General features: G+C 36.9%; 2 protein-coding genes across 2 annotated transcripts in view; one reads left to right on the forward strand and one right to left on the reverse strand.

Moving 5' to 3' along the window:
• Nucleotides 1-3,518: 3,518 nt before the first annotated feature.
• Nucleotides 3,519-4,616, forward strand: LOC143445213 (uncharacterized). The gene is made up of 2 exons (XM_076944143.1): nucleotides 3,519-3,821; nucleotides 3,934-4,616. The coding sequence occupies exon 2, from the start codon at nucleotides 3,969-3,971 to the stop codon at nucleotides 4,383-4,385; it is 417 nt and encodes a 138-aa protein (XP_076800258.1). The 5' UTR covers nucleotides 3,519-3,821; nucleotides 3,934-3,968; the 3' UTR covers nucleotides 4,386-4,616.
• A 3,986-nt stretch (nucleotides 4,617-8,602) lies between these two features.
• LOC143446871 (protein kinase C-like 1B) overlaps nucleotides 8,603-13,779 on the reverse strand; it is a 41,404-nt gene continuing 36,227 nt past the window's right edge. Inside the window, exons 13-16 of the mRNA XM_076946720.1 lie at nucleotides 13,404-13,542; nucleotides 13,125-13,313; nucleotides 12,693-12,833; nucleotides 8,603-9,921 (exon numbers count right to left, since the gene is read on the reverse strand). Of these exons, the coding sequence (XP_076802835.1) occupies nucleotides 9,688-9,921; nucleotides 12,693-12,833; nucleotides 13,125-13,313; nucleotides 13,404-13,542 (703 nt within the window). The 3' untranslated portion in view covers nucleotides 8,603-9,687. The remainder of the gene's footprint in view (nucleotides 9,922-12,692; nucleotides 12,834-13,124; nucleotides 13,314-13,403; nucleotides 13,543-13,779) is intronic.

Here is a 13,779-nt window from a genome sequence, read left to right on the forward strand (position 1 = left end):
TCAATAACTGGAAAACACTTTTGCAAGAAGTGATGTAATGGTATAAAAAATACCACACAGGCCGCTACAAGCCAAAGGCTTTAGGCCTACTTGTTCGTTTAGAACTCCTTTTGTCTATTTACTTTTTGACTACGTCCTTTATGCTATCTTTTCTTGCTTCTTAAAGCCAGCACAACATTCATAAAGTCCGAATGGTATTTCCAATGTAGTTGCATTTAAATTACATCAGCAGCAATTTAATATAGCCTACTATTTCGAATTCGAATAGAGTTAACCGCTAACGACTTAAATTGAATGATGAAAAGGGGAAAGATAGCGATTTCAACTAAGACTCAGTTTTTACATCACTATATTCAACCAATCAGAGAAAGACACCGTTATATGTCACGAGATACATATCCAACAGTATTTCATTGTAACGATTAAAAATCTAACATATTCTGCGTCAATGATATTTTTACCACAAGTACTATCTATCTTCGTACACTCTAAATAAATGACGCCACTTAAATCACTAGAAAACTAGGTCAAGTATGTCGGTTTAGGAATTAAATCTTTGATTAACATGATTAACCAAAGACAATACAACTGTCTTAACAATATGCACGTTCCTAGCTAGAGAACACACATTCACTTACTTTTGCAAAACGCCAATTATCTAAATTATCACATTTCACTATTACAATCGCCATAAGGGCCAAACTACACAGTAAATATAGCGGCTCGAAAAATCATTTTCCGCAAAAAATATTCAAATAAATTTTCATTACACTTGTTTATCAGTCACTCTAGAATAAAAAACTATTAAATTTGCTGGCATTATTTTTCATTTCATATTCAAACCAATTACAGATAAATATGAACTACAAAGTTAACAACTTTAAAATCGCTCATATTGTACCGTTGATATCGATGTTGCTTTTAAGTCTATCTTTAAGGACGTTTTGCATGAAACCACTCATCCTTTTGCCTGCAGTTATCTCATCCAGTTTTTACTGGTAATTGTTGGTTAATCTGTTGTCAAAAGCCTCAGACAAAATATTTAGACTAGGCTGGAAGTCTGAAAGAGATATTCTTTGTATTTGTCCATTGCTAATGTTTAAAACTATTGTATAACATTAGAGTGGAAACGCATCCGTTACACACTAAAAATATGATTGGTGGTTAGAAAAAGAATGAGCCCAGTTTTAAATACTGTTGCAAATACGTAATTTTTCTTACGTCGTTATGCTCATAGTTTGCAATATGCAAAAAAGCTACTTATTACTCAGAAACAATCTTGTAAACAAAGAGATGTTCATGCCATCCTTACAAGATAGATGCAATAGAAGTCTTTTCCAGAGAAAGCGTCTTCTGTTCTTTTCTCAATTGATTCTGCTTTCATTTCAAAATAAAATGTCCGGACAGCCTGTACCTCCAAAGGGCAATTTGAAGGTCTTTCGAGGGATATGGCTAGCGATGTGCTGCAGACAAATTATTGGATGAGTCAGTATACACAATGTCAATCTGCCAGACATGTATTCGAAGAGTTTCTGTTAATTATGTGAGATGAATTTTTCAGTAGAAGTCAGGGAGAAATGCAGAAAATCTCAAAAAAACGATTGCTTAGGGATAGGGGAGACCGGGGTTAGTTGGACAGCGGGGTTAGTTGAAAAATCGCAGTTTTAGTACTCCCCGAACATCTTTGTAAATCTTTACTGCCCCTTAGTGATTGATAACGATGTTATCTATTCGCCATGTTAATTTTATTGGTCTCAGAGCAGAAGCATAAAAGTGGCACACGTTTTTCTGTTTTTTACACTTTGAACTAAAATTCGAGCTTGTTGGTAAATATAGTGTAACATAGTGCTCTAGAGAGACTATTGAAAGTTCATTAGTCTATATTGACCGTTGGTGCCATGGTACCAGAAAAGGCAGAGGCAATTAAATTACCTGGTTTAGTGGCTACATAAAAAGTAAGTTTTCTCTCCCATGTGCATACGGGGTTAGTTGGAAAATTTTGAATGGGGTTAGTTGGAATATGTAAAATCATATGAGTAAAAAATTATTTTATTAATGCTTGATGGAATTCATATTTTTTACTTATACAACCTCGTACAGTTAAGTTGGAACTTGTTATTTGATACAGATCGATAAATAGGCCTATCTACACTTTTTAATTGAAAGTATGCGCGAGTATAAACGCAAAACTCAACGTGGATCTACGCGGATCAACGAAACGCTGTCAGCAGAAATTTGTCTTCCCTGTTGACTTGTCGGGCTACAATCCACAATAGATTGATTGACATTCAAAGAATAGACACTTTTGAATACTGTATATAACAAATTGATATATTTTCCAACTAACCCCGTGTGGTTTTCCAACAAACCCCGGCTTCGGGGTTAGTTGAAAAATGTGACTGATGTCTGAAAAAATAAAGTTTGTGCGTAAACCTGTAACAATTTCTGGTCAGTCTTTTGTAATAAGTTGTAGACCAGCGTAGTCATTATGCCAGACTAGATAAATGTTTCGAAGATCATTCTGAATTTTGGTGGTTTAAATTTTCCTAAAATTTTATCCAACTAACCCCGGTCTCCCCTAAATGTTGGAAGGAAAAAGTTGTTGCCAATCTGAAAAAACATAATTCGGTTTGTTCATTTACATTCAAACCACATTCTGTTAAATTAGGTAAATTAAAGAAAACATCCCTGCATTTTTTGCTTCTGAGTATTCACAGGTGGGCATTAACACGTATTATAGTACCGAATTACTGTACCGCTGTACTTTTTCAGTACCGATACCGGTACCGTCGGTACTTTTAAAAAAGTACCGAATCTCTGTACCGATTTACTTTTTTCTAGAAATTTCAGTCGGTTCCGGTACTCGGTACTTTTCACGTGATTATTTCAAAATTTTATCAAGTATGTTTTTAAAAATACATGTCAATTAATCCTTAATACCAATTTTAGATGTTTTGAATTTTGTTCTTTATTAATCTACAAATGTCAAGTAAAATTTTAAACGAGCAAGGTCACATATGTTTTGACCTGGAATAACCTTTACCGTGGGCATAATTGCGGCAAACATTGCACTTGCAGCAGCATCTTTTACACAAAACGTCCCGGTACCGAGGACCGACAAAGTACCGAACTACTTTTTTTTAAATAATACCGAATACTGGAACCGTCAGTACAATTTTTGCCAAGTACCGGTACCGTTACCTACGGTACTTTTAAAGTACCTATTGCCCACCTCTGTGAGTATTGTACGTTTTCCACATGTAACGTCCAATTCTCCTTTGCAGTGTGTGGTAACTTGCAAGGACAAATAATTTTCAAGGTTTTGTTTTGGTGATTTTTGAGCAACAGTTTTTTGCAAATGTAGTTAGTCCTTTTATATACAACATTTTTTAATTACTTGTGTTTATGATTTATCTTTACAAACTTGACTTAATGTTATCACTATCAGTAATGATCTTAAGACATTGTGATAGTGGTCATCGGCCATTTTATGTTTATCTACAGTACACATAGTTTAAGTGCAATGTTTACTAACATTTAAGTTACATTATAGACAAAATAAATGATTTGAAAAATGAAATTTCTGCTCGTCGCATGAAAGGGAAAGAACGTCAGCAACTAAAGAGATTTTTAAGAAATTTTACCAAGGGAATATTACTTTGGTAAACTGAGCCAGTTAACATGTTAAGAAGTTGAAAGTGGTTGTTGGGATAAATGCCCAAACAAAAATGTCTTGAAACAGATTCACAACTTCACATGGATATCGCTTGAAATGTTAATGAAGCAACAAAAAGATCAAGCGCCGGACAAATTGACAAAAGGTTTGAACCTTTGTTGCGTTAGTTGGTTTTACCACTACATGTCGAATAGCGTTTTTCTACTTGCATAAGCCTATATTTTTTTGATGACAAATGAAATAAGCTTTCGTTTTAGGGACTTTGTAATACATCAGCGAAAACCCACCTGGAATGGTTCCAGGTCGATTCAACCCACGGACGATTCAACCCCGGACGATTCAACCCGCGGACGATTCAACCCAGGACGATTCAACCCAGGACGATTCAACCCATGGACGGTTCAACCCGCGGACGATTCAACCCGCGGACGATTCAACGCGCGGACGATTCAACCCGCGGACGATTCAACCCGCGGACGATTCAACCCACGGACGATTCAACCCAGGACGATTCAACCCCGGACTATTCAACCCGCGGACGATTCAACCCACGGACGATTCAACCCAGGACGACTCAACCCCGGACTATTCAACCCGTGGACGATTCAACCCACGGACGATTCAACCCAGGACGATTCAACCTAGGACGATTCAACCCACGGACCTTTCACGTACTATTGGCTTGGGTTATCACCAAGTTACTTTGTAGCCAATATTATGTAAGCTAAATAAAGCTAATATAAAGCTTTTTGTGTTTCCTTTTTTTTCTTTTACCACTTCTTGTTAGCATTGGTTGTACATCAAAACACTTATTGTTTCTGCTTTCCAGTAAAACCTTGAATATTGTTATTTTGCCCTATACAGTATTTTGCGTACATTTCTGTCTACGCCTGCTATTATTTTTTGTATTTACCCGTGTAGATCGGTTATTATATAAAATGTTCTCCTTTTAGCATTAAGTTAACATTTTTGAAGTTTTTGAAAAGACAAAATGCTTTCGACCCACGTACGTAAATGTGTGTATTTATTTTTTTGCATGTACACAAATTACAGATATTTTTATAGACACCTGTTTATACATCGATTAATTAGAAAGAAAGTTGTTTTATTTACAGGCAAGCTTAAGAACATGAACCTGAACACAAACACAGCACGTATAAAACACAAAGCTGAAAAGGGTACTACAAACGGTAATTAATTAGCACATATGAGGGATTGCACGCAGATACATCAATTTATCTGGCTCATTTGCATAAGTGCAAACCTTTGCCGAAAGTCTGTGAGCCAGGTGCGTGTATTTCCTTCGTGGTTGGTCCAAATTAACAACTGCTGCGTTTTGAGCACCGAGCCGTTGACGTTTTTGTAAATGGGTTAAATCGCCCGTGGGTTGAATCGTCCTGGGTTGAATCGTCCGGGGTTGAATCGTCCGTGGGTTGAATCGTCCGCGGGTTGAATCGTCCGGGGTTGAATCGTCCGTGGGTTGAATCGTCCGCGGGTTGAATCGTCCGCGGGTTGAATGGTCCGCGGGTTGAATCGTCCGTGGGTTGAATCGTCCGCGGGTTGAATCGTCCGCGGGTTGAATCGTCCTCGGGTTGAACCGTCCGTGGGTTGAATCGTCCTGGGTTGAATGGTCCTGGGTTGAATCGTCCGTGGGTTGAATCGTCCGGGGTTGAATCGTCCGTGGGTTGAATTGTCCGACCACCACCTGGAATAGTATTGTTCAGCGAAGAACTTATCCTCTTGTTCCATTAGCGAGGAAGAATTGACGTGATTTTTATTGACACTGCTGGCAGTTTTATGCTGAGAAAACAACATTGTTATGCATATCAAGTTGTAAGGCATCCAGTGAAAGGGCTGCCTCAACTGGCTGTGGCATCTTTTTTCACCTGCCGCCACGACATACAATCTATTTCATGTTTCTTGCAAGCTGTATGCAATGCTGAATATCAACTATACCAAAAATGGTATTTTCCCAAATTGGTGATGTGCGATGGCGGTATACAGTCTTTGTTGGTTGCCATATTCAAGGAGTCGTTAAATTGTTATCTTGGATATTTAATGCTTGGTTTATTATTCTTCTTCGAATACAAGTCCAACAAATATTGACGAAAAAAGTTTGATAATAATGTTTAGATAATATACCCTACCAAGAAATAGAATAAAAGCCCACCTACCACGATGTAGGCTTATTATTGAAAACAAGGCTTTGGGAAAACCAATGTATATCACGGAAATGGGGCCGCGCAATCAGGTGAAACAACATGAATTGAAAAATATTTTATTAAATCTGTGCTGCATTGTTCGATGTTTAAAGAAGCCACTATCAAATATGAGCACAAAGAAGACCGATAAAATGAATGTACGCGGCTTACGGTATACTATAACTGTAAGCAGAAATAAGATTCTGTCAAACACGACCGTACTACAGGTAGCCTGCATCAAAAAACGTAAATGAAACCATGCATTTGAAAGTTAAAATTAGAAATTTTATTAGAAAGTTTGACAATATTGAAAGGTGACGTACTATTAGACTTGTCAAAATTAAACTGAGGCTGCTGAATAAGAGCAGTTTTGACTGGGCTATTTTTAAATATTCTTCTGTTGCAACCCAGGTAACAAGCGATAGAATAAATCTGTTTATTCTATCGTATGGTGGGGCAACTGCTGTGCTACTGTATTGTGCGATTTGTTATAATCTTGTTTCTTGCTTGAAAAAAGTGAGTTATACTGTACAATGGTATGAAATAACTGCGCGGGCCGGGAGTTTGACACGTATGCCGTAACGCAATGACTTACAGCAAGATATGACGTCACAGCTTTTTTCTGTTTCGTGTGTAAACTTTTGACTCTCAGCTGCGAGCTTCAGTATTTTCCAGTTTCCGTTTCAACTTATGTCACATTTGAGAATTTTCTCATGACTCATCCAAGATTCGAATTCACAAACCTTCGTTTATCGGCGAAAACAAACCGGCGTCTTTTTCAACTCGGCGACGGCGCTCATCTGTCGACGACCGACTATACACGCTTATAACAGTCTGAAGCATGCTCTTGCGCTTCCTCAATGGTATGCTGCGCTGGAAAACCTGTATTGTATTTGTTGCCGCAAAATGCAGCTGGCTGAAACAAAAATTGTATTTTCGTCAGAATCCTTTATCTTGTATTTGTTTATCAGAACTATTTCATTATGTATTTGCGCTGGAACTTACATATTACGTTTGTTTCGACCCTGGAGGTCATGTGTAGCATTTGTGCTGGTACTTCCATACTGTAAACTGCTGTGGCGGCCAAGGCCACACACAATAGCCATCTCGACTTTATGAAACAAATTTTATTCATTTTTTGGAACATTTTACTTTAATTTATTTTATGTTTTCGTTTATCCGGGTGACCTTGTTAAGTTTACGCTTCGATTAGCACGTGCTGAAGTGAAGATGTTTTTTTATATCTAATTCTGTTCAGTTTACAAGGCACATTCGAAATAGAAGTTTTTCTGGCGTTCTAATTATGTGTGCTTTCTGGAAAGGACAGTCAGCCTTCTTCTTAGAACGTTCAGTTCAGAAATTTTCAGTTTACGCAATGCGCCACAATTGGTGAACCCGACAAAGCCCAGATGAAGAAGTCACCTGCATCTTCTCGACTGGAGAAACATTTTTATCACTTGCACTCACATGAACCGTGTCATCCTAAACCTAAAGCGACTTAGCACAGTGCTTACAAAGACTACAAGACTAGTACAAAGATTTTATGGAAGGTTAGTCCAAGGCATACTAAACCTGTGAGCAAAATTTCAGAAATTCCCATGTTGAATTGAAGACCACCTGCTCTTATTGAAGTCGTATGAATGCCATTTAAAGCCACGATCCTAGCATCTGCTACAAGTGCTTGCAAAAAACAGCTCGGTGTAGCAGCGAGGAAAGAACCCCTTCGTGGAACCAATGGTTAAAGACGGCTTACAAAGTTTGGCTCCACGACAGGTCACCGTATGCATAGCGAGCTCGGCACACTGTGGCGCGAAAAGCTACAACATAAGCAGTGAAACAATCCCAAAAGCAGAAAGGAAGAAAATATTTTGGCAAACCATCCGCAGACTACGGGGCAAAAGATCAACTACTGCGAAATTTGGTTAGAGGCTACCCAAAGATGAAGATAACTTTGGCAGATGAAAAGAATACTTTAAAAATGTAATGAACTCGGTGTTTGATGTTGAAGATTGTGATGCCAGTTTCCATTTATTACTTCATCTTCTTGTCAAAAATATTCTAACCAGGTCAGTCATCGACTAACTTACTTACAGGTTAACGAAACAATCATTGTACTATCAAAAGCAACCCTACTACCTGTCACTTACCACATCGATACGCCAAGAGTAATAATTAGGGCAACCAGTTTTTTGACCTAAAAATTTTAAATTTTGACCTTAAAATTTGCAAATTTTGACCTCATTTTGACCTAAAAAGTTTACATTTTGACCTTATTTTGACCTAAAAAGTTTAAATTTTGACCTCATTTTGAAAAACGCTATACTGATAGTCTCTACACTGTCTACAGCAACTTTCTAATCTAAAGCTGCATTTAAAAATGACAAAATGCTTTTCTAGTGTTGACTTTTTTTTCGTTTCTGCGTATTAAGATTGACAACTTGCAGTTTCAAATGCAATGACGTCACATCGTGACGTCACCAAACGCGCTGAAAAGCCTTCCCTCTCTTTGTGGCTTGGGTTCTAAGTAAAATTTGCGGGACTGGAATTGTTTGCGGTACAAGAAAAGAGAAAAACGGAAGAATAATATTACAAAATGGTTACAAAATTACAAGTTTAATAGATTTTGACCTAAAAAAAAGACCTAACGAAACAATTTGACCGTATTTTGACCTAACGTAACATTTTGACTTTATCTGACCTAATAACTTCTATACCACACGTCGTACAAAGCTGAAATTTGTTTTGTGCTTGTTTCATAGCATTCTGAGCAGGTAAAAAAAAATTGACCATATTGACTTTTGGTTGCCCTAGTAATAATAAATGAATCCGGTTTTTGTCACAGCTGAAATATAGACAAAACAGAAACCCAAAATATTATGATACATAAAAAGCATTTACTTATGCACGTTCTAAACGTGGTACGTGTAGAAATAGATATTAAGTAAACGACATAATATATATACAGAATTATTATGACAATAAAGATACTCACGAACTACTTCCGACTAATACACTGCACGGAAATGAAGAATACTCGTACCTCGCAAAGCAGTACTCATAAACGTTTACCTAGAAGTGACAATACGTGCATAAGGTTTACACGTGAAAACAAAACGACCTGCGGTCAGTTACTTTGAATACCGCCATACATGGTGCTCAACTGAGAAACACTTGTAATAAGAGAAGCCAGAATTCTATTGTTCAAAGTTTCCAGATTTTTTTTTATAGAATAGATAAACAAAAGTTTATAGATCATGACATAAATAACTTGTGGATCACACCACGTTCTTGCGTAAATATTACGAATAAAACACACTGTTTTCAACCTATAATAATCAATGTTATGCAACAAAGGAACAAACAAAAATACCGAAGTGATTCTCGACGCAAAACGTGATATCTGATACAGTAAAGGCTGTTACATTATTCCAATCCACCATTATGAAGACAAACATGAACGTGACGTAAGCAGTAGAGCTTAGTTAGTAAGATATTCATGCAAATAACTACGATAGATACTGGTCACAAACATTACATAAAATCGAAATACTTCAGCATGAGGATGAAATTCCAAGGTTAGTTTTTCGTGTTGCAGGCCTTAATTCACAGGAGAATGGGAGCTTTCCTATACGGGATAGCGAAAGAAAATAATAACCCAGACCTTTACCTTACGTTCATTTGATAGGTACACAATCACTGTAGGGCAGTGTTGAAGAAATAACTGCGAGTTGACAAATTAAAGATAATCTCATAGCGCAAGTCACTTGAAAGAATCCAGAAAATAGAAGTATGCTAACAATGCAATAATTATCATAAATCAGTAGTGGTTGTCGTCCCAATTTCAGCGACGTCTTGCGAAGGAGTTGCAGGCGCTGTATCTTGTTTCTTCGATGTCATATACTTGCAAAAGTCGTTATTCACGAATGAAAAACCTTTGAAGTCTGATTGATTGACCACGTTGAGTGCCTGTTGTCCAATGGGGGTAAAGCGTGGAGTCATTTGAGTAAAGTCAGAGTCAAAGTTGGTAGTATCGTACGGGCTTTTCTAAAACACATTGTTTCGACTTAAAATTATTTGCACTATCACATCATGTTCAATTTGTTTTGGTTGGTGTATGTTAGAAATAGGAATCACAATAAAATCATTAGTAAAACCTTAAAAAAGCAGTTTAGAACAAACAAGACTTCTATCTACATATCGAAACTCATACGTAGACAATGAATAACCGTTTAAAGTGTTTCTGAAGCTGAGGTGAGCAGTGAGCACCCCCTGGAGGTGCTAAAAAGTAGTAAATAGAAGGCAGATAAAAAGTTTATCATTTTTGCTTTTTGATAAGTTAACGACACTTAATGGTCAGAACAAGATGGCATGGTATGACTGTTTCAGTCAAATTCTTGGGTGTGTGTGGAAATATGCGGCCTTTTTAAGCAAAAGAAGGCAGGCTGCTTCCCAACGAGAGTAACACTTTTTTAGGAACAAGAAAATGGTTAGAAAGTCACACTTTTCATTATACACTTGCTAAATGCTACACTCTGCCTTCAAGGGGTGCTCGGATCAGAAAAGGTTAAGAAACACTTAAATGGCTCCAAAAATCACACGGGATGCAGGAATAATTCAGAACTTCGTCCTGAAAGGTATAATTCGGGGGTGTTCAAATGGCGGATCTCGATCCGGATCCGGATCTTTTCAACTTTTTGTGTGGATCTTCCAATGTAGTCTTGAAACAATCTTGCAGCTGTAGCACACTTCACTTTTGACTTTTACAAAGTAGGTAGGTATAAGTTATAAATAAGTTGTAAGTCCTACAATGTAGGGTATATTTACATAAATAAAGCACCATCAAAACTAAAGCATGTCCAATATGTTTACTATTCGTATTTAGTGGATCATCTTGTTGCCAGGTTTGACTGTGGTGGATAATGGCAGAAATCATTTGAACACCCCTGGTATAATTCACATATTTTAGCAAATTCCTAAATTTGATTCAATATTAATATTAAAAATCTCTAAACTATCTGAAAATTTGGAATTATGGACAAGTTGTAATTTTCAACTACTAGCTATCTTTCATGTGCGTGGTAGGTTGAATTCGGTGTAGGGTCAACGGTACATACTATTGGCTTCCCTTTTGAAGTGAGGGACAAGTGCTAAAACATGTTGACGGTAAATAGAGCAATAATTTAATTAATCAGTATATCAGAAAATGTATAAAAACTTCACTACTAAATATAGCAGAGGTGGCGGAGATTAATTATGATTTTTAAATGAGAAATCTACAAGCTTGATTGCTGGCATTTGAATTAAGTATGGCACCAGTACGAGTTAATGGTAAGTCATTGGTGATAGGCGATAGCACATTTATTAGTGAAGCATTCGTGTCCTTATCGCAAGTGTCGGTATGGGACTAGACAAGCGCCCACGACCAACAGCCAATACTCATCGCTCAGTGAGCTGCAGCTTACCATGCATCTTCACAAGGATAAATACAAAACCAACTAAAAGTTAGATCAGACCAAAGTTAACCCCATTCCGCTATGGATCTCACGCGTTTGAATGACTCTGTAGTTTGAATGAAGGTTGGAAAGTAAGTTTCAAGGAAGAGTCAAAAAAGAAATAGATGTAGTTGGTACGGACATAAGTGCATAACAGGAAATATCTTGCATAACTTTGGTCTGATCAAACTTTCCGTTGGTTTTGTATTTGTCCTTGTGAAGATGGGTTACCAGTGATGTCGGTACAAAGTGAAATCAGTAAGCTTTTTCAAAAGTGGTTTGGGTGTAAGATTTTTCATCTTTTTATCCCCTACTTGATTCCTTTGCTCTCGTTTTTTTTCTTTCTCCTCATGCACCATATATTTCTTTGTTTTCGCTGACGGCAGACATTTCGTTCTAATATCATCTGGTACCTTTGGACATACATGCTGTAAAGTGTAAAACAACGGGCATACGACAAAGTTATTTAATCTCGGCAAAACGAAAATTTGCAACATGCTATGGTTAAAAATCCACTTAAAGAAACGATAGGAAAATGTGCCGATGACACAATGTCTTTGTTTTTTTCTTACAGTTTACTCTGTCCAGCTGTCAAGGTACCAGACGTCTGATCTAAATAACATAAGGTAATCTGTGTATAATGCCATAGTTTCGTAAACATTATTCGTAGCCAACGGGACCACATGGCATTAGAACAAAATAAAAAAACAAGAGCAAAGGAAGGAGGGAATAAAAACGAAAAAATCTTGTACTGAAATCACTATTCAAAAAGCATATCAATATTACTGGTAACTGAAAAAGGTTTATCGCGGGCTTTCATTGTAATGCTCTTAAGCAAGGTATTAACAAAGCTTGGTCCTCTTTAATGGTCAATGGTCACTTACACACAGCCAAGCTAGATAAACGCGGATTCGAGCGAAGAAGAATCATAGCCGAGAAGTTGTGCGAAGACTTTCTCCTCAGTCCAAGAATAAATACTCGTATCATACCGACAATGTAACTTCATAACTATCGCCAAATTTGCATTTTTGCCACGTAGTATTGGCATTACTTGTTTAACCGCGTTGAAAAATTCGTTGTCCGTTATACTTACTAACAACCTTTCTTTGGTTTAATGTCATTTCATATACTTATTTAACGCGTTCCTTTAAAAAGTGGATGTAGGTGATTAACCAACAACAAAGTAAAAGAGAAACTAAATTTGCATTTCGCAACTATACTGCTGAATAAACAGCATGACATCTAAATACTGCGTTCTACAAAAGGAAGAAAGTGATTCAGAAACATGTCTGACTGGAAAAATATTATGGTATAAAAGCTTACCACACTGGGTTTAAATGGTGGTGTTACTTGTCTTGCTTCCAATGCCTTCCAGTCAACACTTGCAAAAAACTCATGGTCCATAATGGCAGTCTCTCCACCAGGACCACATCCTAGCCTTTTAGCAGGGTTCTTGGTCATAAACTAATAAAATATATTTTCTTTCAACAATACTGAGTTGAATTTTTTAATCCACAGATTAACAATAGTGTTTCTTTTCATGCTGTGATGGCAGTTTTACACGGTGTTAAAATTCAAACTAAAATAGTGATTGTTATTATCCTTTAGCTGGTATGATCATCTGCAACATTTGTATCATGAAATTAATTTGAGAATAAAAAAACGTAGGAATATTTCATTGGTAGCACAATCCAGCACATGTCCGACTTGGATAGATTAATTCGATTTTATTCAATAAGCTGTTAAATATCTGACCATTTCTATGACGTTCACAGCATTTTTAGTGAGCCAAACAGGATAAAGCACATCATCATTCATTATTGATTCAAACAGGTCATCCTCATTATCGGCTTCAAAAGGAGGCTGGCCAGCCAACATTTCATACATCAACACACCCAGTGCCCACCAGTCCACAGACACACCATAATCTAATTCTTGAAGGATCTAAAAGATGTATAGAAAAAAATCAATATAAACTTGAATTCAAAACCGAACACTTTCATGACTAAATTTATAATAATGATATACGTATACCTCTGGGGCTATGTAGTCAGGTGTTCCGCAAAACGTAGTCGCTAGCCTACCGTCTTTTACACCTTCTTTGCACATACCAAAATCTGCGAGTTTGCAATGTCCTTCTTCATCAAGTAAAATGTTATCAAGCTTGATGTCCCTAAATAGAAGTAAGCTGATAAATAGAAATATACAACAAAACCATTTAATTTTTTAAGAAAATTTAATGATACAGATTGCTTATATCTATTAAAATTTGATCCTAATCCTGCTTTAGAGTTTAGACTATAATATCTTGGCAACGTGACCACCCCACTAATAGTTTTTGTTATGTGAAGGGTAGTCATCTGTGCCGAGTTTCCACAGTTCAGGCATTTTGTTGAGAATGGTAAAATTA

Source organism: Clavelina lepadiformis, chromosome 2, assembly GCF_947623445.1.
Source record: "Clavelina lepadiformis chromosome 2, kaClaLepa1.1, whole genome shotgun sequence".
Taxonomy (NCBI): Eukaryota; Metazoa; Chordata; class Ascidiacea; order Aplousobranchia; family Clavelinidae; genus Clavelina; species Clavelina lepadiformis.

What these genes read in the sequence shown, in the direction of transcription:
- LOC143445213 (XM_076944143.1), top strand. Translation starts at nt 3,969, where the DNA reads ATGGTTCCAGGTCGATTCAACCCACGGACGATTCAACCCCGGACGATT.